The sequence below is a fragment of the Poecilia mexicana genome, unplaced genomic scaffold, assembly GCF_051168715.1.
Source record: "Poecilia mexicana isolate PSO_F unplaced genomic scaffold, ASM5116871v1 scaffold_13, whole genome shotgun sequence".
NCBI lineage: Eukaryota > Metazoa > Chordata > Actinopteri > Cyprinodontiformes > Poeciliidae > Poecilia > Poecilia mexicana.
In genome coordinates this window covers 451951-477180 of record NW_028263382.1, presented here as the reverse complement: position 1 = coordinate 477180, position 25230 = coordinate 451951, and the positions used below count along the sequence as shown (strand labels likewise).

The 25230-nt window shown below is 38.0% G+C and overlaps 1 protein-coding gene across 1 annotated transcript in view; it reads left to right on the top strand.

Moving 5' to 3' along the window:
• The window catches only part of sorl1 (sortilin-related receptor, L(DLR class) A repeats containing), a 310727-nt gene that overhangs the window by 41359 nt on the left and 244138 nt on the right, over positions 1–25230 (top strand). The window contains exons 3-4 of the mRNA XM_088011422.1: positions 1447–1581; positions 10798–10959. Coding sequence (XP_087867548.1) covers positions 1447–1581; positions 10798–10959 — 297 coding nt within the window. The remainder of the gene's footprint in view (positions 1–1446; positions 1582–10797; positions 10960–25230) is intronic.

Below are 25230 nucleotides of genomic sequence, written 5' to 3'. Positions count from 1 at the left end.
GTCCAGACTTGGAAAAGTCTAGAATTGTCTCCCCATAAAAAAAATAATTGAAGAAATGTTAGCATTTAAATAAAATTAATATGAAAAGGCAAAAGAAACAAAAAACGAAATAAATCTCCCATTTATCTCAGAACAAAATAAGAATTAATTTTTAGCTCCCTCTCCCCCACCATCATTAGAACAATGGTTCAGTCCAAGGTGTAGGAGGAGCAACAGTAGGCTCCAAACGGCACAGGCTGGTCAGAGCCGCTGAAGTGAGGAGCTAGCTGTTAGCTGTAGTTCTGCATCACAAATAAAACCCCCTCCAGTAAGTAAATACATACAGCAGTAGACATGTAAACATTTTATTTACTTTCATTGCTCAGTGGGAAGAAACACATTAATAAAAATCAGACTCCAGTTTGTTATTTCATTACTTTGACTGAATTATGATAAGCTGCCTTATTAGCAAAACTACTACACTGCTTTCATAGACTTAAGCTTTTTTGTTAAAAGTAGTAAACATCTCATTCATATTTATTCTTTAAGTTTTAGCTAATTAGAAGAGTTTGTGGGAGCTGAGAACATATCGAAAAAACAGAATGCTGCCTTTATTTCTCATCGTCTTCAACATAGAGCCTTTAAAATCACAAAATAAAATCTCAATATTTTTCTATATAAACTCTTGTGCTTTAAGTGTTACATTTAAATTATATTACTCCCCAAATATTCATTTCTATCTACTTATTTGTTCTCACTCACCCAGGACATGACAAAACTAAAAAAGGCTTAAAAATAAAGCAACATAATAACTTATAATTTAAATAGGTCATAACTTGTATAGGGAGTCATTTCAGTAAATCAATGTTTATGAGGAATTTTATTAAGAGAAGTTATTCATTAAAGCTTTTGTATTAAGAACCTTACATTTTTGTAAAGGTGGAGCAGAGATTAGATCAGTCAGACTGAACAAAACTCGTATCTAAACAACATTTGAATTTTAGTTTTACTTCTCTGCAGGCTGCTTACTGAGAATAAAACATGTTTGATGTGCATTACTAGTCATTTTTGGTCCTGCAGCTTGAATGTAGTTTAAAAACTTTTTAAACCACATTTTACGTTACATTTCAATGGAACTTCGCCGACCCCTGCAAAATTGCTCTTAAGAAATTTTCCTGTTAATGGTCCCCTCCAATAATGAGATGGGATTTACGCCCTGGGTAGAGCGGATAGTTAGAACACCAGGTCTGTGGAAATGGGATTACTTCAAAGTGGAGCTGAGCCAGGCTGGGTCGAGTAGACCAGGGCTGCTAAAGTAGAGCCAGCGTTAAAAGGGACAATAGATGAAATGGTCATTAGCCAAACTTGCTGTAGTAACTATAGAAAAAGGGAATCATTGTTCAAAAGTTGCACACAGCGAGGCTTAGGAATGGGCCTTAAAATCCTGATCCCCATGTTCCTCTTCAGGTCTATGTTTCGTACAACTATGGGACAACTTTCATACCGGTGTCGGCCAACTTCCAGCTCTCCGAAGCGAAGGCCAAGAACGGCAGTAAGCAGGTCATCTCTCAGTTCTACCACAGCCCTGTAGACAACCGCAGGGTGAGTCGCTAACCTTCTCCTTCTACTGTGGCTGATATATTCACAACAAACATTTTGCTGCATGTTATGCAGCATTTCATGTGCATCAGAGTTACCAGGGGTGCACATGTGTGTGTTTGTGTGAAGAAGTTTTCTTGCATTTTTTTTCCTGCACTTTTTCAGCAACAATGTAGTTCAAAGTACATTATGTGTCATCAGTATGGCATGTTCTGATGACACATAATGCACGTTCTGATACATGCAAGGATTTTTGCTCCTAATTTTCTACTTTCTAACAGCTGGTATGATGAATAACCATGGTAACAAGGTATTGTTTTAGAACTAGGAGAAACTGATTAGTATCTCAAAAGCTCAAATACAAATGCATCTGGGAAGTATTCACTTTCCCCCTCTATCTTATATTCAATCCTCATTCCAAATTGTATAAAATTATCCTCTTTATTCAAAATTTTATTCAAAATTATGATTCTCCATTATCACCATGTGGAAATGTTCTCGTTGCAAATAGAAAACTTAAGAAACCACATTTATTTAAGTATTTACAGTGTTACCTTAATACTTTGTTGATCGACCTTGGCTAACAGTTGCAGTCTCCAGGTTAGCTCACCTGTCTTTAGGCAGTTACATCCACTCTTCTCTGCAGTTCTTCTCCATTAGGTTGGATGGAGACGTCCGTCAGTCATGTTTAGATCTCTCCAGAGTAGGTCAGTCAGATTCAAGTCTGGACTCTGGCTCAGCCCCTCCTGGACCTCCACATGGTGATTTTTGGATCCTTCCACAGATTTGTGACTTAATATGATCCGGTCTACAGACAGTTTCTTTGATCTCATTTTTGGTGTTTGACCTCTGATCTGCTGTCACCTGTGAGACCTCATGGAAACAAATGTGTGCCTTTTCAAATCAAGCCCAATCAACTGAACTAGACACAGCTGAACTTCATTTAAGTTATAGAAACATCTCAAAGATTATCAGTTTTTTTTTCTTTGTGACTACGGCAGTTAATATTTATATTTATGTAAATTGGATTTCTTGCTTTTTTGTTTTTTGTTTTACTTAGTTTCTATTTATTTTTTAACAATAAAATAAATAGAACTAGAACTAGTATTCAATCATTCTTCTTTCTCTTACAGCTATATACATTTCACATTATAAGTTGTCAAAAAAACACAAGATGGCAGTAACACTTTTGACAAAAATGATGGCAAAATAGGATGGGAACAAAACAAAATAAATAAAAAACAAACAAAATCCCATCTGAGGTAAGGTGGCGTGAACATCCTTGTTGGTTTTTCTATTTTTAATAAATAGAAATGGTGTGTGTACCAGGAATCTGACTCTGTCCAAATGGAACACATCAACACCATCACACCGTCTGACTTTCTACCAGGACAGCCAGAGGATTAAAGAGGAACAACTAGGCCTGTCGCGATAAACGATACATTAATTAATCGCACAATAAATTAAACCTATCGACTTCATTTTAATTATCGGCTTTATCGTCTCTTCCTGTGTTTTTTTTCTTTCTGTTGATGACACTGAATGAAAAAAGGCTCAACTCCGGTTCTCTCCACTGACCCTCCCTTCCTCATTTCCTTAGTGTAATGTCCAGCACACACTACACGAGTGTGATTATTGGCCCATTTTCAAAACCTGAGAGACCACACATTAGCCGACAGAAATCCTAGGTATAACTGTTCGATCGGGTTTGTCGTGCCGTGTGGTGTCCAGCCACATGGGCACAAAATAATGGCTACAAGTCCAGTTAACTAATTTTAAAATTGGGCATTAATCATTGCTTTACTAGAATCTACCTGTTATGCATGTGGCTAGAGTCAGCGTAAAGTCCTGACTGAATGAAAATTATTATAACCTATTTATGTCACGTTAACGAAGAACAGCTGAAAACTTATGCTGTTAGATTTGTTTCACAATTATTCAATAAAAAAAAATCATGTCAAACAAAAGAACTAGTATTCAATGAAATAAAAGTCATGTCAAACAAAAAAGTAGTATTTAATCCAAAAAAAAAATCTAACAAAAGATATCTTAAAAACTTTTTAATTATAAAAATAATTTTTTACGAAACAAAAAAATGTTTAGAGTTTTTTTTAAATTGAAATCACTAATTTTTGTTTGAAACTTTAATTTTTGCATATCAAAATTTTTTGGTTGACAGACTAAGTTTTTATTTGAGTCTGAGTTTTTTTTTTTTGAAGCTCTTGTTTTTTGGTTGAGTTTAAGTTTTTTTTTGAAGCTCATGTTTTTTGGTTGAACTCAACGTTTTTTGATTAAACTCAACTTTATTTGCTTGTGAATCTCACATGAACACTCTGGGCGGGGCTTAAGGACGAGAAATGTAAGACGTGTTCCGATTGGTTAGCGCTGACTAAAGCGGATGACTCCAACTCCCTGAGATCTCAGAACTCTGTCCCAAACTGCAGAGCTTCGGTGACGGGACACAGAATGTAAATCGTAAGTAATCTTAACAAAATTACACCGTTTAGCACCTACTAAAGTGTCCACCCTGTTTCAAAGAAGAAATCTTACACAGCTTATGACGACAGTCACATATTTTGTCTGCCCCGATCCCCGGTGGCATATTGTGCTAGCTATTATTAGCACTAGGTAAAGTTCATAAACTAAGGCTTGTGTAATATTCGCCTATCTTTATGTTGAATTCGTTAACCAGCGCACCTCTGTCGAGTGGCATTAAGCGTGGAAAATACCAAATGTATCAGGAGGAAATATGTGTTAAAAACTGTTGCGTAATCCTGTGTGTGTGTGTGTGTGTGTGGGGGCGTGTGCGTGTGTGTGTTAACTAGCATTGAAGCTAAAGTGGAAAAACAGCATCATTGCACCAATGTTATTAGATCTACGTTAATCTGCACCACACATCAAGTGACTGTGCAGATTATTTATTTACCAAGCACATAATTAGTGTTGTCGATGAGAGGAGGCAACGCAACTCTTAAATATATACTTTCTTCCAGATGTAAAATGTAAAACTAAGCTGGTAGGTCACAGGCTGAAGGAGGATATTCACATATTTTTTGTGTTTATTATTATTTGGTGAGTATGTGTCTTGCACTTAGTTTTATTCCGAATTAGATGCAATAAGCCTTTTGCTGTGTTATATTAAATTAAATTGGTGTTCTCCTAATTCCCCATTCTAGTATGACCAGCAGAGTGCAGGTGAAGCAGGACAGGCTTGTAGGTATTATTGATTCCTCCAGCTGCTAGAGAGGATCAGAACATGAGGATGGAGAGACCAGCAAGTGTTGAGTCAGAGAAGGTCAGGTAGGGAAGTAAGTGTTGCTTTTAGGTGCCAGGTGTGTTTGGCAAAGTATCTTTCTCCAAGTCAGTTTTATTTATTGATTTTAAAACTAATACCTCTTCTGCTATGTTACATTTTTTTGCATTATTTTTAGTACAGATAATATGCGTACTGTACTTTCTCTGCTAGTAGTTTAAATTGATTTCAGCTACATTCAAAAAAGTATTCAGATTTTAACATGCATTTTCTACTTGATAAATATTTCAGTTTACTCTTTCTCAGTAACTTCAGTGTTACACCTCTGAAATATTTTTTGCTGTTTCTCTTATTGTGATACAGTAACTGTTTCACTTGAACATTTAATTTCCTGAGATATAGTCAATTTATTTTCAATTAAAACTCTTAAGATTATAGGGCTTATTGGCTTTTGATTATGTTGTCTAGATACATATCACTTACACGTATTTTTTTTTTGGTTTTGTTTTTCAGGATTGCGTCATAAAGCTTCTTGATGCGTTTCTGCACCATGATTGAGACTCTCCGTGATGTTCACCCAGTACAGAGAGAAATTCGTATCAACTCCACTCCATCAACCCCTTGAGACCTTCCTGTTGTCAAATTGCCTTTCCCTTGGATCCAAGTACCTGCACCTCGCTGACCAGTACAGTGACCATCAGTCCACAGTCAGCTGGATCATCACAACATTGACTAATTTTTTATTTACAATTAGGATCTGAAAACCAGAGGACCACATACGCAAAAATCTACCTACAGACTTTAAGCAGCTACCCTGACACTGCAGTGATCCTGGAGTGGGCTGAGCCACTCTTCCTCTCTCCTCTTACTCTATCCTCCAGAGTTTTCATCACCAGTAAAGACAAACAAGTAACTGAGTAACTGCTGGAAAGTGTATTATATATATTCAGTCTTCATTTTGTTATACTGTTTGGACTTACAATAAAATGTAATCTCTTTTGTAATAATCTACATTTCAAACCGTTTTCCCTTATCTCAGTTGTAACATTATGTGAAGTATTTGCATGTAATTTGGCCTTCAAGCGAGATATTAAAATGAAACACTTTCAAGTAATACCAGCAAAGAAATCTGAATATTAAGTAATATGCAGTTAGGAAAATAATTCAATAATATACTGAATAAGGCTGGATGATATAACTGAACAGTTTTTTCATAACAGATTTAATTTTAGTCAACCTCAATATCTTTTCAAAAACAAAATACAGAAAATACTTTAACAAAGTGGCTTTATTTCTATCATTCCTCTTGTGAGTTGTATAATGGAGTGTTATGGTCAGGTTACAAGTATTTTTAATTATGAAAATGCAGTCATATTAGCATCATAAAGATGCAATTTTACCAGAAGAACGTCTTAAACTATGGGAAGTCATTTTATCAAGAAGTCTTGGCTTCCAGTGAAGAAACCAGCTCAGTCCAGGTGGTTCTGATACATTCAGTGGTTAAGAGGATCAACTGGCCACCAGGTAAGCATTGATGTCGAAATAACAAACAGAGCTACTGATGTAGGAGCATTTTCCATGTTGAAGAAAAGCAAAGTTTATGATAGGAGAGGGAAAATGTTGCGTTGTTAGCCGCTTTAGCTCAGCTGATGTCTTCATCCAAGAAGCCACTAAAGCCAAACAGAACTCCAGTCCAGCTCCAGCTGCAGTGAGGATGAAAAAGGAAGAAATAACCAAACGTTAACATAACAGGGAATAAAGCAAATTTGGTCATTCGCTTTTAATGTGTTCCAGATGCAAAATAAAGGCTCTGATATAAACTTGTTTATTACTTCTGCCAGGATGTTAGTAGTAATTTTTGTATTTTTATTACAATGTACCATTATCAACACATAAGCATACATTAGTTTTAAAACCAATAAATAAACTGACTTGGAGAAATATATTTAGCCAAACACACCTGGCACCTAAAAGCAACACTTACTTCCCTACCTGGCCTTCTCTGACTCAACACTTGCTGGTCTCTCCATCCTCATGTTCTGATCCTCTCTAGCAGCTGGAGGAATCAGTAATACCTACAAGCCTGTCCTGGTTCACCTGCACTCTGCTGGTCATACTAGAATGGGGAAATAGGAGAACACCAAGTTAATTTAATATAACACAGCAAAAGGCTTATTACATCTAATTCGGAATAAAACTAAGTGCAAGACACATACTCACCAAATAATAATAAACACAAAAAATATGTGAATATCCTCCTTCAGCCTGTGACCTACCAGCTTAGTTTTACATTTTACATCTGGAAGAAAGTATATATTTAAGAGTTGCGTTGCCTCCTCTCATCGACAACACTAATTATGTGCTTGGTAAATAAATAATCTGCACAGTCACTTGATGTGTGGTGCAGATTAACGTAGATCTAATAACATTGGTGCAATGATGCTGTTTTTCCACTTTAGCTTCAATGCTAGTTAACACACACACGCACGCACACCCACACACACACACACACACGCACACACACGCACACACACACACACAGGATTACGCAACAGTTTTTAACACATATTTCCTCCTGATACATTTGGTATTTTCCACGCTTAATGCCACTCGACAGAGGTGCGCTGGTTAACGAATTCAACATAAAGATAGGCGAATATTACACAAGCCTTAGTTTATGAACTTTACCTAGTGCTAATAATAGCTAGCACAATATGCCACCGGGGATCGCGGCAGACAAAATATGTGACTGTCGTCATAAGCTGTGTAAGATTTCTTCTTTGAAACAGGGTGGACACTTTAGTAGCTGCTAAACGGTGTAATTTTGTTAAGATTACTTACGATTTACATTCTGTGTCCCGTCACCGAAGCTCTGCAGTTTGGGACAGAGTTCTGAGATCTCAGGGAGTTGGAGTCATCCGCTTTAGTCAGCGCTAACCAATCGGAACACGTCTTACATTTCTCGTCCTTAAGCCCCGCCCAGAGTGTTCATGTGAGATTCACAAGCAAATAAAGTTGAGTTTAATCAAAAAACGTTTATGGCAGGCCATTTTAACATAAATTCGGTTTTACCGCCCTTACATTCCAGATATCTCAAATTGTTTTATGACTAGACGTTTTAGCGATTTAAGATATCTCCAATTATATTTTGACTAGACAAAATAACTATTTGAGATATCTCTAATTACATTCTGACTAGTCGAAATGACGTCAGATTTACCATTGACTTGTATGGAGACTTCAATTCAAGATATCTCAAATGAATTACTGACTATCTGAAATACACATTTAAGATATCTACAATTAAATTATGACTAGTCATAAAGTAAATTCAAGATATCTCAATTTTAGTTTTGACTAGTCATAAATCTAATTAAAGATATCTCGAATTACTCCATAATTCAAGATATGTTAAATGTATTTTTGGATTGGAGAAATGTAATTTTGACTAGTGAAAACTAAATTAAAGATATCTTAAATTCAAATAATGACTAGACAAAATTAAATTAAAGATATCTTGAATTGTAATTTTGACTAGTCAAAATTCCTTTTAAGATATCTCTAATTGAATATAGATATCTTGAATTACACAGCTTTTCTATTTAAGATATCTTAAATTGACATTCCAACTAGTCAGAAAGACATTATTGTTATCTTGAATTAGTATTCTGTCTAGTCAAAACGTCCCTGACTTGCGTAGCAATTTGAAAGTTTAATAAAACAATGAAAAATAGAGAAAACGAAAAAAGATGTTTGAAAATGCGCCACTTTCATGTTGAAAATGGTTTGACAATAGCAAGTTTAGCTTTTCCAGCCGTTTGGTTCGTCGGAAATTAATAAACAGGAAATTCTTTGCAGATATCAGAAGCAGTCTTATAGTTTATGAAGTTTTGCTATCTCCGCATTTCCAACATTGTCGAGCTCTTTCTAATTTGTGGCATTTACTGACAATTTTGTGCAGGAACCATAAAATTCTGCAGGCAACTGTTTGGACACCACAAAGGGGCTTCCACGTCATTCTTAATTCAGATATCTAAAATTGTAATTTTGACTAGTCATAATTGTGTTGAAGATATCTTAAATCATAATTACGGATATGTGTCCCGTCAAAATGACAGATCCAGTGACGTCATTTGAGATATCTTGAAAGGAATTTTGGCTAGTCAAAATGTAATTTAAGATATCTTGAATTATTATTCTTACTAGTCAAAATGTAAATACAGATATCTTAAATTACCATTCCGGATAGTCAAAATGTAGTTTTGTATAGTCAAAATGCATTTTTAGATATCTGGAATGTAATTACGGATAGTCAGACGAAACCGAATTTATGTTAAAATGGCTTGCCATAAAACATTGAGTTCAACCAAAAAACAGGAGCTTCAATAAAAACTTAGACTTAACCAAAAACTTTTTTGTCAACCAAAAAATTCTGATATGCAAAAATAAAAGTTTCAAACAAAAATTATTGATTTCAATTAAAAAAACCTCTTTAAAATTTTTTTTGTTTTGTAAAAAAATATTTTTATGATTAAAAAGTTTTTGAGATTTTTTTTGTTTTAATTTTTTTTGATTGAATACTACTTTTTTGTTTGACATGATTTTTCTTTTTTTTGATTGAATACTACTTTTTTGTTTGACATGATTTTTATTTGATTGAATACTACTTCTTTTGTTTGACATGATTTTTTTTTTTTTTTTGATTGAATAATTGTGAAACAAATCTAACTCCATAAAAACTTACCAGGTTTATCAGCTGTGGTAGCAATTTGGCTCCAACACCTCTCCTTGTCATTTCTATATTCTTTGCACAAAATGTTGAATAAACATTAATGTTGCTTCCACACATCATCTCCAATGTCCGCTGGATTTTGGGTTGCACCGTGTCAGCTGTTTGGGATTCCCCTCTGTAATTTCCCCTCAGAAAGCACGGAGGAGAATCCGCGCTTTCTGATTGGCTACCTGTCACATTCAGCGTTAATGCTCCCAGTCGGGGAAAACCCCTGAGTTAGATCGACAACGAAGATCTAAATCACACTACAGTATGATCGGTTACGAAATCACCAGAAACCATCTTAGATCGGTCAACGATTTAAGATTGTCATAAGGGGAAAATAGAGGCAAAAAAATGGTGTAGGTCTTCTCTATTTAAATCTAGTGATTACTGAAGACCAATACAGACTTAATAATCTGCACTCTTTTGGTTGAATGCAGTATTTATTTCCACTTTGGCTTTATGTTGTTTAGTTTTTATTCAAGTATGTTTTTTGTTAATGGAGACTGAGAATCCATTTTATTTTTGTTTTTGGTTGTTTTAGTTTATTTAGTTTATCAGTTCCAGTGTTAGGTGTTCTTTTGAAAATAAAGTGCATCTATCTGTGGCAGAAAATCGCATGCAATATTAGTCATTTTCATTAAATCAGTGTCAAAAGGTCTTGAAACAATATTATCGTTTAGCGCAATAATTTTTTAGACAATTAATCGCTCAGCAAAATTTGTTATCGTGACAGGCCTTGGAACAACGAAAACAAATGAGGTGGATTAACAGAGCTGCTAACAACTGTGTGTGTATGCGTTATCCAGGACATGTTACTGTGGAATATCATTTCTGCTGCCTGGATATTGAGCTGTTAGCATGTGATGATAGCTATGACTGTCATACAGCAAGAATCTTCTTCTTGAGATTGGTTGCAAAACTGACTTCTTTTGGAGATCGTCCATAATGACCCTTTGAAGACGCTTGAATGACATGACTTACGACGACATTTCATTTCCTTTTGGGGTAAAGAAAGCCTTGTTGAATTTAACCGAATTTCTACTTTATACTTGTACAGTGGTTCTGTGTGATCATTTGAACTATTAGTATCTGATGCTCTCCCTTTCTCAGGTTTTTTTGGGGAGTTTTGTCATTATTGCAAACTATATTGCAGATTAAAATCTAATGCTCTGTCTTCACTTCTTCTTAGTATCTGTTTGTGGACTCCACCAACAACTATTTGTGGAGCACATTTGACTTCTGTAAGACGGTGCAAGGCTTCTCCGTCCCGTTCAGACCCACTGACCTGCTGCTTCACCCAAGACGCTCCAACCTGCTGCTAGGATATGATGGCTCCCATCCCAACAAACAGGTAGTGCCTCTTCTTGCTCTCCAGGTTTTAAATCCTCTCCAGGTGTGGGCTGATTTCTGAGTTGACTTTCTGTATAAATGCTGCCCTGTCTACATTATCGGTGCACTAGCACAGCTAAGTTATTCTGCAAATATATATATATATATATATATATATATATATATATATATATATATATATATATATATATATATATATATATATATATATATATATATTTTTTTTTAAAAGCAAAGGATTTGATGTTTTGCTTTCAGCTGCTGGTATGACTTCTCTGTGCCATAGCTGGTAAATCTTCCTTACTGGAGAATTTTAATAGTAACAGATGAAGCTGTTAGTTGCTGATGTTTACTCAGTGTTCCCATTAACCATAAAATTGCACAAATAGAAATGACAAAAATTAGCTTAATGGAGACACATGAATTAAAAAAATGTCTTTTTATTTGTCAATAAAATGTTTTTGCGAAAGGATGAAGTAGATTTTTTTGATGTACATGTATTTTGCAAGACTGCAATGGAAACACATTTTTCGCACTGCACGAATCACATGATTGGCAGCCAGATGTTACTGTTGGTGAAAAAGATGAAGAAGGTGACAGGAAGTAGCAGAAGGCTGATGATGTATTTTTGCAGCTGGCTCTATCAGAGCTCTCACAGCATCACACATTTCATAAAAAGTTGTCATTCCAGCATGCTGAATCCATAGCTCGTCTGTAAAATCATCAACTACAATTTCCCCAAAATACCACATACGTAGCCGCTCCTAATAAGGGGCTTATTGCTCCAATGCCTGAATAAGATGCTGATGGATCGCTGATGAGCTGAATTATAAATATATCTCATGTTACTGTTTTAAAAAAGCCCATTTAGGTACTGCACTCATGCTATAAGCACTATACTAGCATGAGACTGCTGTTTTATTTAGCTTGTCTATGTTAATGTGTGTCTTTACCTATCAAAAAAACGTAATGAAATAAATAAAAATATAACTGTTTACATCCGTCACTGCCATTCCATGAACAAACTTATTCACGTGACTTTAATTTAATTTATTATGTAACGGAAACTCCGCAATTGTAAAACTGTTTGGTAACACATGACACTGTCATAAACATGACATAACACTTGTCATGAACATGAATAAGTCTTCATTAATATTTATGACTGTCATAAAGTGTAATTTGGTAAATAATGACACTTTTAATGCAAAGTTGACATTATTCAAAATGTCTTTGTTATGGCAACTTGACAGTAACCTACCCAGCTAGAGAGCAAATGTACGGACTACGTCCGCCGAACATAGTCTGAAAGTCGAACGTCAAATGTTCGGACTTGACGTTCGCCGAATGTTAACTGAACGTTCACTCCGAACATTCGCACATTATGGAAAATAAAAATATATTTTCTGTAATTTTATTTAATCAGTTTTAATATATTTAAAACCTTTATGGTGTGGTGGTTAATATTTTTGACATTTTTTATTTTTGTCCTTTTAGAATGTATGGATCTCTGAATGTTGTCTGAAATTCGTATGAATGTCCCTGTGCAACGTTTTTATAAAATGCGGTTGCTAACTTTAATTCCGATTTAGGCACTAAGGGGCTCCACGCCCGGTGTTCTGTTTATCTGTGCTACCCGTAAATCCATTCTACATTGTGGTAATGCGCATGCGCACATCGATGCTATGTCACATACTGCTTACTCAGCAGATTTCTTATAAATATGTCCTACCTGTGGAAGTTTCGTTTCATGTGTTTTATTTCATCGCAGATTACGGTAAGTTTTATTTAATTTATTTTATACCTGGCTTTCATTAGTTGACGTATTACTTCATGTTTTTAGTTTACATGACAGGCAGATTGTAAATATATTTATAAATGGCTTTAGTTTACCGTCTGCAATGTCGTTACTGTAAACAAGTCATTATTTGGCGGTTAATCAGGACAAAATACGTTGTTTTGTGGGCTTTTTTGTCCCTTTAAAATATTTTAGTTTAATAACACTCTATATTACTAAACCTTGCTAAATAGATATTGGTAGCAATACTATGTGAGATTGAAGCTGTATAATAGTGGTGTAATATTAGTGTACATGAATCACATCCTATCACTTCAGGACCACAGTGACCTGTGCAGTTCGGTGGATACATTGTGGCTGCGCTGCATCTGATAATAGACATACAACCTATTAATGCGCAAAAAAGTGTTGCGGTGATCTGTATTTGTCTGTGTTTACTTTAATTCCAATAAAAACCTGTTTCCCCTGTCTGATACTGTTTTATTCTTACAAACACCTCTGTATTTAAAATATTTTTAACAGGTAGGATATTCTAATAAAATAATTAATGCATACATCTATATCTTTTCATTTTAAATGGGTAGGATATTCAGATGAAGGAAGTGATATTCTTGTGGTTTTGTTGTGTATATAAATTGTTCCACTGCTAAGCTAAGCATAACTCCTAGGCTTCCACTTCAGTCCTGTCACTCAAATAATGTTATCCAATATATTTAACATTAACACAACCCGCTATAGTTTTCTGTTTGCAGACATGACGGTAGCAGTTTTGGACGCATAGCACTGACAGATAGACTTAGCTATCTATTCGTGCTGTGATAGGAAAATCTGACAAGGTAGCACTGAGAGTCAGAACACCGGTCAAACATTATCCTTTCCATTCAAATAATGGTTATAAGTCTGATTTTTCTCATTCCCTTTCCTGCATAATCTGCATTGCATTTATTCTAAAGTAATGTAAATGTATCTCAATGGAGAGTAATACTTGAATAAAAGTCCAAGGAGTACTTTCATTTAGAAAATATGTATATTCTGCCAAGTGACGTCACTTCCCAACCCAGATTGTATTCGGATTTCTGCAGTTATGAAACAACGCTTCTGTACTTCACATGAAACTGATGAGATCTACCTTGTTTGGTAAGTTATTGGTTTGCATTCTTATTTGTATCATATTCTGACCAAGCATGTGGTTAGAGTGTAAAGAGCCTTATATTTTAGCAGCAATTTCATCTGTATATCTAATACCCATTACATACACCCCCCTGAAATTCTGCTAAATATCAAAAGTAATGCCTCAGACCAAACAAAAGGAAAAACAAAAAAATTGAGTGTACTAAGGAGAAAGCAAAAAAATGCAACACTAGGAACAAAACTGGGTATACTTGTCAGTGCAAACACTCTCCCAAAAGGAAGTATGTAAAGAAAGAAGGCGATCAAACTCCTAACTTAAAACAGACTCAAAGGGCACTTCTATGGTTAACACTGTTCTAACTCTGCTACTTAACTGAAAGTGCACTTGAAAAAAACTGAATCAGGGAATTAACGGACACGGCAGATAAAGCAGTCTCATCTACTGTTTGGTTATTCATCTCACAAATAAGACGTCTGGGGGGCCTAATGGAACTACGGTCCCTAAGAATACGGCGGTCAAGTTGTGAGGAAACAATCTGAGGTAAGTCTGGAATAGCAGTGTCTGAACAGTCACCGTCTACAGTAGCTATCACAGGGATGTCAACCGGGGTGGGGGGAGTCCGTGAGGAGTTCGTCAGGACAGGGCATGTCTTGATGGACAGAGTTGGTCGTGACCATGTCTGGGGATAGAATGTCTGGACAATGTTTTGAATCTTCTACATCATCGACTGTTGAGTGGCCGATATTGTGGATGGGAATCAGGTGATTGGCTGGGCTGGATGTGACGACTGTGAGAGATTGGGCGGCACAGGATCTCTGGTCAAATGAGTCATCATCATCTGAATGGGTTCCATCATCGCCGGACTGCATCAGCCAGTTGACCGTGCGGACATCACTTTCCTCCATCACATCAGGTACATCTGGACATAGACCACTTCCATGCGTAGCAGCAGCACTGTCAGCTTTATGGTCAGATTCATGGTCCTCAGCACTCTCACAGGGCAAGAAGTTAACAGAGAGTAGCAGGTTTCTGTGGACAACTCTCTCTCTGCCCGTTAGGACATCCTTAACTCTGTAGACATTGATATCAGGCTTGACTGATATGACCTCATAAGGGGTAGGTTCCCACTTGTCTGCAACCTTGCGTTTCCCCTGTATTCCTCTGTTGGCGATCAATACTCTATCTCCAATGACAAGAGGTGATCCCTTGATCTTGCGGTTGTATAGCTTGGCATGGCGAGTCTGTTCTTTGAGGCTGTTTTTCTGCACAATCTGAGCAGCCTCATGTAGATTTTTCTTTAGGTCAGAGACAAAGTCTGAGTAGCTGACAACAGTATCATTGGTGAGGGCATGTTGAAACATCACGTCAACAGGTAGACGAGGGATCCTTCCAAACACCAGGTAGAATGGTGCGAACCCTGTTGTCTCATGCTCTGTGCAGTTATAGCAGAAGGTTAGTAGCTGTAGCATTTGTGGCCACTTTGTTTTTGGCTGCGGGGGAAGGGATCTAATCATGTCTCCCAGAGTCCTGTTGAATCTCTCTGCGACACCATTCCCCATGGGGTGATAAGGGGTTGTATGGGATTTCTCTATTCCGGCCATCTCTAGAAGCTCTTTGATTAGCTTGCTTTCAAAGTTGGCCCCTTGGTCAGAATGTATACGGTGAGGAAACCCATAAATGAGAAAGAAATTGTTCCAGAGACGACGAGCAACTTCCTTGGCAGTCTGATTCTTGCAGGGGTAGGCGTGTGCCATCTTGGAGAAATTATCAGTAACAGCTAGAACATCTACAGACTTGTTCCCTTGCTCAGCAGTCCAAAAGTCTATGCAGACTAATTCCATAGGCTCTGTAGTGACTATGTTTTGGAGTGGTGCACGACTGTGTGGTTCAGGTGTCTTCCCTACAATGCAGCGCTGACAGGACCGAACATAGTTCATGACATCACGGCTCATGCCACTCCAGAAAAACCTTTGCCTCACCAGAGACAAGGTACGGTGCTGGCCTTGGTAACCTGCTGCGTCATTGGAGGCCATGAAGAACTTTCTGTTTCATTGAGTCATTTACTATGAACTGGAGGATTTTCTTGTTCATGTGAGGATATTTCCTTGCCTTGTACAGCATGCAATTCTGTATGGTGAGTCTGGTCCAGTGTTTCAACAGCTTAATCACGCTCCGTGATTCATTAGCCCTTTCACGTTTGGTAGGATTTCTATGTCTCCGTACGAAGTACATGGCTCTGCTGATTGTGTTGTCAGCCTCCTGCTAATTGACAAGCTGACTCTGTGGAAATGCAGATGATTGGTTTTCATCCAGCAGAAAATTGGGGTCAACACCAGTTCCAATCATATGGCTCACACCTCCACTGGACTGAACATTGAGGATGGCAGCAACTTCCTCTGCTGAGACTGAGCCTTTTGTGTTTGGTGGAACTGTGTCTTGAACTGGCTCATTTGGTATCTCACCACCATCGTCTACAACAGCTTGACAGTTGTTGGACACTCTGAAGACATCCTGCACGAGTCTGTCATTCACACTGTTGACCTGATCCAACAACAGAGTATATGGCTCATTTACCAGGCATGACACATGACTGGACAAATGGCTCACGACTCAAGGCATCTGCAACAATGTTCTTTGAGCCAGGGATGTATTTCAGGTCAAAGTCGTATGCAGCAAGCTTTGCCACCCACCTCTGTTCACATGCATCAAGTCTGGGCTTAGTCAGGATATATGTCAATGGATTATTATCAGTCCATATGGTGAAGTGTCTGCCCTTCAACTAATGGCTGAATTTATCACATACTGCCCATTTTAATGCAAGAAATTCTAGCCGGTGAGCAGGGTAGTTTAGCTGGGAGCGTGAAAGGGTTCTACTTGCAAAGGCAACTGGCCTAACCACTGTTCCACCAGACGGCAGTTGTGACAGGACTGCTCCAATCCCATCAAAAGATGCGTCGACAGCTAGAATGAATGGGGCTTTGAAATCTGGATGGGCTAGGGTAACACTTGTCATGAGGTCGTGTTTCAGTGTCTCAAAAGCAGTCTGGCATGCATCTGTCCAATCAGCAGGTGTCAGCTTCACATGACCTCTCTTTTTGACAGGTTTGCTACCCTTTTTGTGCTTGTTTTGAACATCCAGTCCAGCTGTGAGCTTAAACAGTGGTTTTGCCTTTGCGGAACATGCCTCAATAAAGCTTTGATAGTACATTATCATGCCTAGATATGATCTGATTTTGCTAGGGCAAGGTGTTTTCCCATCAGACTCCATGAGTTCAGTGACTTGGACATCATTTATGGTTTTTACTTTCGCAGGGTCTGTTTGGACACCATTGTCACTGATGACATGTCCAAGAAACTTCACAGATCGCCTTAGGAAGAAGCACTTCTTGGGTGCAAGTTTAAGGTTGTGTTTCTTGAGGCGGGAGAAAACCATGTGTAGGCGATGGAGTGCAGTTTCCTCTGTAGGTGCAAAAACCATCAGATCATCAAGGTAGCACAATAGGCTTGTGAAATTCTCATCACCGAATATGGACATCATCATCCTCATGAATGTAGCCAGGCTGTTGCACAGGCCTTGAGGGAGGCGATTGTATTCATGAAGTCCAAATGGAGATGAGAATGCTGTATATTTTTTGTCATCAGGGTGCAGAGGGACATTATAAAAGCCTGATGTCAGGACCATTGTTGAGAAGAAGGCATTACCACCAAGAGCAGCCAAAGCATCAGCTTGATGCGGTAGTGGGTAAGCATCCTTCACAGTTCTCGCATTGAGCCATCTGAAGTCAGTGCAGACTCTGAGGTCACCATTTGGTTTCCATACCAGAACAAGTGCAGATGCATATTCACTGTTTGACTTCTGGATAATGCCTCTCTCTTCCATTCCATTCAGAGTTGTTCTCAGTTTCTCATACTGGCTTGGTGGTATGCGTCTGTAGGGTAAACGGAACAATTTGTCATCAACAAGATGAATGCGGTGAACAAACCCCTTAGCTTCTCCACAGTCCATCTTGTGACGGGAGAAGATTGACTCATGCTGCACAATAAGGTCAAGGAGCTTGTCCTTCCACTGCAGTGACACTTCGCATGATTTCAGGTCAATATCTTGCAGACCCAGAGCTTTCAGTGCATACATCATGTCCTCCTCTGACTTTGGCTGCACAACTTCACTCTGTACACACTGCACATTACACTCAATCTTGTCAGATTTTGGCAGGTCCTCATCTGCAATACATGGAGACACATCTGCCAGTTTGGTATTTCTCCTCAGTACTACAACTCAGTCTGTCGGATTGATGACCCTAATAGGTACCCATCGATCTCCCCAAAGAGAAGTGACAACTCTGCCAACAAGGATATGTTTTGGCCCAGCTTTAGACCGTGTTGGCTCCACAATCACTGTACTGCCTGCCGACATAACTGCTGACTCAAGTAACTTGCTCCGGACAAGGTGTTCACTCTGTGGTTTCAGGGTCACACAACTCTTGACTTTCACTGTCCCTACTTTATCTGGAATGCAATCACCCCTCCAACGTTCTGTGTTGGATAGCAGTGACAGAAATTGGCAGTGGTCGGTTGTCTGGCCATTGTTGGGTGAGGAAACTAGTCTCCAGTAACTTTCAGTGTTCTTCAGTTGGGTTAGAATGTGTTTGATGGCATTGCTGCCAAGAATCATCTGTTCTGTCTGGCCTGGAACAACCATTGTTGGAATTATCATCCTGCATCCATAAACCATGACTTCAAGGTCATACATGTCTTTGGGGAAAACCTGTTGTCCACCACAGCCTATGATGACATAAACTTCAGCCGTGCTTTTTGCTATGTCAGGACACTGTTGTAAAAGGGACTGAACAGAGGTCTGACTTATTGTGCAAGCCATTGAACCACTGTCTAACAGTGCTTTGAGGGTGGGCCCATTCTGTACAGACACAGGTGTGTAGAACAGGCTGTTGGTTTCTGCTATTCTTTGGGATCCCTGGAGTATCAGTTTCTTGGATGGTGTCAATGTACTACTGTACAACTCATAGAGGGATGCATTATCTTGGATTTCTGTTAACTCATTACTGGTGGGAGGTTTATTGAGTTCATCTGCACTGTCCTCCCCTGTGTGCAGACCAGTCAGTTTTCCTGATGCTCTGGAGTAGTTCTTTTGGTTGGACAGTTGTGGCGTGAATGGCCTGGATCATAACACTTGAAACAAAGCCTATTTTCTCGGCAATGTGACAAGGCACTGTGGTCATCAGCTTTGCAAATAATACATGGTTTAATAGTGAAACCATCAATTTTGTCTGTACTGTCTACAGGTCGCCTGAGTGGAGCTCGTCTTCTTACATGTGACTGATCAGAGGCTCCATGCAGCAGAACCTTCTCTAACATGGTCATTACATCTGTCAGGGACACATAGTGAGGGCTGTGTGTCTGGGGGTACTCCTGACTGTTATGTGTAGGGACTAAGCCATGGCTCACCTCTGCTTTGTGCACTTTAATGTCCACTGTCTTCTCGTGGTGTACTGGGGAAGTTTCTTTACAGCGCGTCTCAGCATGGTACTCATTCAGCACCTCGAGGACTTCACATGCTGACCACCTATCAATAGTTTTGGACCTGAAAATGAGAGCCAGGTCTTTACAGGGACAATTCCTAATAAACATACGGGTCACGGCACCAATGTAACAGCTCTCTCTTTACCCGTCCGTCCTGTTATGCACACTCGGAGGCCGGTTGGTTGGTTTCTAGATGATTTATTGCAATCTGTAATCAGTGGTTGATAAAACACATATGGCACAGTGAGCCTCTCTACTGGTCAACCTATGGCTCACAACAGAGCTTTGAACCAACTGTGTGGAATTTTTGGTTTCTCATCCAATTTATAGGTAACCAGTAGGGGGCGCCAAAAACCACCAATTACAGGATAACTGTGAAACATATTTTAGCAGGAATTTCATCTGTATATCTAATACCCATTACATATGTTTGTATCACCTCAAGCTTTGTCGTCTTTCATTATCGACCACGTAGTGCCATTATCTCATGACTTCTCAATTTTTATCATAAGTTTGACGCAGCTAGAAATATTTTTCTGTGTGGAATATGCTGTTCTATTTTTCCTGGATGTTGTAGTTTCCTGGACCACAGCGTCAATATAACTGGTAAGCTGGTAATCAAGAGAATTTGCGGTCGGACTGCTTCATTGATAGACTGAGAGCTGTAGAAAAAAAAAGAAAAAAAAGCATGGCCTCAGTCCACATATCTACCAAAAGTCAGGCGGAGTGGTGCTGCTGGCTAACGAGTAAAGATGATAGGAGGAACTGAAGGCAAATTGGCTTTTTCAGCGTATCAAATGAAAATATTTATGTTTGAGATGACTTTGTCCTTTTTAAAAAGCCAGGTTAAGGAAAATACTTTATACTGCCAAATGTGCAAAACTTACTGACATTTTCCAACAACAGCCATGACAAGAGACAGCTTAAAGGGAGTTACACCATTTAATTTTCCTTTGGGATCAATTAAGTATTTTTGAATTTAATTATTTTTTGAGCCCCTTTTGCTCTGCAGAGCTGCGGTTCAAATCGGGCCAGCCAGACTAGGCTGGTTTGGAGTTAACTGTTGATTGGTTCATTGGCTGCAGGGGCAGAATAAAGAATCAGAGGAGCACTAGACTTGCTCGATGTCTGTCATTTGCATGCTGCATCAATAAATTCCCGTCATAATCTATTTTTACCCTACACTGGGATTACAATCACCTCTTCAGCCAAAGATTTTAATGGAAAATGTAAATAGCATTTCTCCAATTGAACCGATCAGAAGTTGGCTAGGCTGTGAATGAGGGGATTTCCGCATCTGGCGTCGCTCCAGCCGGGAAATCCCGCCTGCCGCAACGGTAGTTCAGCTGGCTGCAAGTCCGGTTCAGAGACAACATTCAGATGAGTTTTTTTTTTTTCGTTAAATGTAAAGCTAAGGTAAATGTTTCCCTCAGCCTCCATGCTCATGAGCGCATACAGAAAAAGCGCGTCGGGAGACCCAAGAAGGAAACTGTTCTGCGGTCGCTGGGAAGATCGCCCGGGTAGTCGGTTTACGTGACGTATCCTGCTCAATGCAAAGCAACCAGGTCTATAGCACCAATAGGACCGGGGTCGAACGGAGCCGGGCTGGGCCAGGCTGGAACTTGCAGTGCAAAAAGGGCTTTAGAAATACATGACAATCAAGTATTAATGGACAAAACTTGCCTTAATAAAATAACTTGCGCTGATGTTTATGCAGGTTTTTTTAATTAAATGTTTTTGTTACAGGTGAACTGAGATCTATTCAGATTCTGAGGAAAATCCACAGATTCAGAGAATCTCCCCCATGACCAGAATCTCCATGCAGCCACAGTCTCCCACGTGTTCTCCACCTTCACCATCTTATCCACTCTGATGATCCACCATTTGCTCTGTGTTCACTTTTGGCTGTTTAATCCACCCAGTATCTCCAGTAACCAACTCCCTTCGACTGGAAGCTCCTTTATCAGGTAGTGAAGTGAAGCCACTTCTTGACAATTTCACCACACTCTGCGACAGTCAGCTGCGGGTCAAACTGCAGAGCAGCAGCTGAAAAACACAAAAATAAGAGTGAGGAAGGTGCCGGTTAGAAAGATGATAAACATTTGAAAAGTTCTGAAAGACATTGAAATATTAAATAGTGTACTGGTTATAGGTCTGAGAACAAACACACCGTATAGTTCCCCACACTCTAAAAAGAAAATAGTTGAACCAACTTAATTGAATTGCTTCTATAGGTAACAAGCAATTCATTTAAGTTTATCCAACTGAATTTATTAAGTTTATCCAACTTAATTTATTAAATTTATCCAATTCAATATATTATAATCATCCAACTCAATTTGTTAATTTATTTTTAACAAATTTATTAAACCCCCTTATGAATTAAGTTATAAAAACTTAGCAAATTGAGTTGGAGGAACTTAGTGAATTGAGTTGGGTGATCATAATAAATTGGGTTGGTCAGACAGGATACGAAACTGGCATTGAACTCAATTGTTTTAAGTAAAGTCAAAGTGAAAAATCCCTTTGGGTTAAAGATTTGTAAGATTTGGGTTAAATGAACACAAAAAAGTAAGTTGTCATAGCGAAAGCAAAAGAATTAAGTGAAATTAATGTAAATAAGTCTATAAGATGAACTGCAGCCCAAATAGACTTTTTAGAGTGCATGTACATTCGCCGTTAAATTAATAAGGACATGCTAATGAAAAATCATTAATATTTATCTTAATGTTAGTTGACATATACAGTTAGCATTTTTGATACTGCACTCATGTTAAAATGAGGGAATCGATATTTAAAATAAAGGGCTGTTTATCAGAAAAGCTAAACATAAAAGGATCAGAGTTGATTTAACACAGAGACAGAAAAATAGAGCAAAAGGTGATTTGTATTGAAGTTGGAAAAATTTACAATTTATACAGGATAAACTTCTATCAAATAACTGGTCCAATCTTCCATTAACCACAAACATTTCCAAATAAGTTGATAATTAAATTAATTCAAAAATGTCCATATGCTGATAAAGATACCACACAAGTAGTAATAGTCCAGTTCAGTTTAACCAGTTACTATTCCAAGAATCAACAGATTGAATCAGTCATTAGCCTGTTTAGATCAGTGTTTCTTTTTCTTCTTCTTCTTCTTTCTTTATGGCGGTTGGCAAACAACGTTTAGGTGCATTACCGCCACCTTCCAGGTTGGAGTATGGACCAGATGCTTATAATCTCCCCATAATACCCGTTTTCCTAAGAAAAATAAAAATACTGAAAACAACTACATCAACTACATCCCCTGACGATCTCTGAAAGAGCTCTCTTATACCTAATTTATTTTTATTTCTACTTAACTCTAAGTAATACCTCTCTTTCCCGTACTAATTTGTTGCATTCTAAGAAAATATGTTGTACTGTTTCTAATTCTCCACAATAATTACAACAACCTGTATTATGTTTATTAATAATTTTAAGAGTACTATTTAATCCTGTTTGTCCAAATCTTATTCTAGATATAATATCTTCTTCCTTCTTATTTCTATTACATTTCAACTTTTTCTTGGATGCTATAGTAAAACCTCACCTTGTCTCCTCTATCCCACTGCTCTTGCCATTTTCCCTTGATATACTCTTTTATAATATTCTTTAACTCATTTTTACTTATCTTAATATTCAAATCAACAATATTCTTATTTTGAAGCACTCTTAGCAAAACTATCAGCCAACTCATTTCCTACCACACCAATGTGGGCTGGACTCCAAACTAGTTTAAGATGAGAACCATGATTTTTAATCCTGAAAATTGAGTGAATTATTTCCAATATAGTATCTTGCCTTAATTCTGAATTTACCTCTTGAATACTAATTAATGCACTACTTGAATCTGAACAAATTAAAACTTCTCTTCTTTCCATTTCCTCAACCCATTCTAAAGCCATTAAAATTGCCATTAACTCACCTGTATACACTGTCAGTTTATCAGTTATTCTTTTATTTTTCATAAAGTTTAAATCTGGAACTACAAATGATATACCTACTTGATTGTTTAACATTTTAGAGTTAAATACTTAATACATTTTACCAATATTAAATATTCCATTTCTGTGCTACAATGTGTGATGGTCTCGTGCCATCCCTAAAAACATAACTCCCTAGGCATTTGCCCATATTGCTCATGTAAGAAACCACCACTGTCTGCACCATTAAACATAGCAATTGAGGCAATGCCCTGACGGTAAATAACGCTCAACTATGAACACTGACCAAGGAGCAATAAGCAAGAAGTAACCAAACACAAGGTGCTCATCGTGACTGTTTTCACTCTATCCCAGTACATGAAACCAGGTAGTCTGACACCATGGCAGACATTACAGCTTCCACTTCGAACAAAAACAATCAAAGACCAATCTGCATTCTGTGCATCCTCTTTCGTTCTTGTGTTTTAATTATTTGTTAATTTAAATATCAACGTACATAATTAAATAAAATAATGATGCAGTGTACACAGAGCATTACAAGAACAAAGAACGGGTGTTCTGTCAGGTCAGAACGTCATATGCTTAGCACGAACTCACGGTGTTCTGTCAGATCAGCATACGTTGTCAGATAATCGTATGCTTAGCTCAGACATGCATACGCTGTCATTACCATATGATTTTATTTAATCAGCAACATAGAATCATGACATAGATCATCATACACTTTATTAACAGCTGTATGGCATCCAGCTGCAGCCAGACCTGCTTTAAATATACTTTGAAACCATGACAACGCATGCATATCTATCTAGTTATCATATTATGTCATATTATAAACAATTTAATGACTTATTTTCATCATAACTTGTTGCGTATGCTGAACTGACAACTCCACTGACGTCGGACTTCTTAATGCGCATGCGCTGGCATGGTACTCATTGCATGTATGCTATCCTGACAGCGTATGGCTATCTGATAGAACACCGGCTATATCTGTCAGACACGTCATTACCATAAGATTTCATTTAATCAGCAACATAGTCATGACGTAGATCGTCATACACTTTATTAACAGTAGTATGGCATCCTGACTTAGCGGTTAAGTGAGTTTTACATGGGCGTGTGTTGTAGCTGACTCCAGCTGCAGCCAGACCCTGCTTTAAATACACTTTGAAACCATGACAACACATGTATATCTATATAGATATAATTGAAAACAATTTAATGACTTATTTTTGTCATAACTTGCGCATGGTTAACTGTGTTAATTCTCAGTACTCAGCCACGCCCTAAACTCCTCCCAACTCTAGCATACCGACTACTGACCAGCTCTCCGTCTCACGGGTCCGAAAAGACTCTAATTCCCGGGTATTACCGCAGATAAGAATTTAGAGAACTTTTGTTTAAGCTGGGAGCGGGAGAGATGCGTCCAAGTTCTAACTACCTACATCCAGACGTTATGCCCCGCTTCTGTCCATAGTTCCGACAATCGGAGTAGCCCTGCCGGTGTCCGAACCAATGAACCACATCTGTTAACGGTAGCTCTCTCCCTAATAATTAACGTGCACTTGGTAACCGACTTGGATAGTTTTAGTGACTAGGAATAAGTCCCAGGGACATTATTTATCTGAACTAAAGAACGTACGAAGCCACCCTAAGTTACTAGGACCATTAACACTGGTTTTACAATAATCAGAAGAATTAAATCTAAATGACTCAATTAATTTAACTGTCCACAACATCAAATTAGACTTTAGTATTTTATTAGCAAGCTTTAGCAAGGGAAAAGGACATACAGCATTTTAATAAAAATCAAGAAATTAAAAACTTTAAA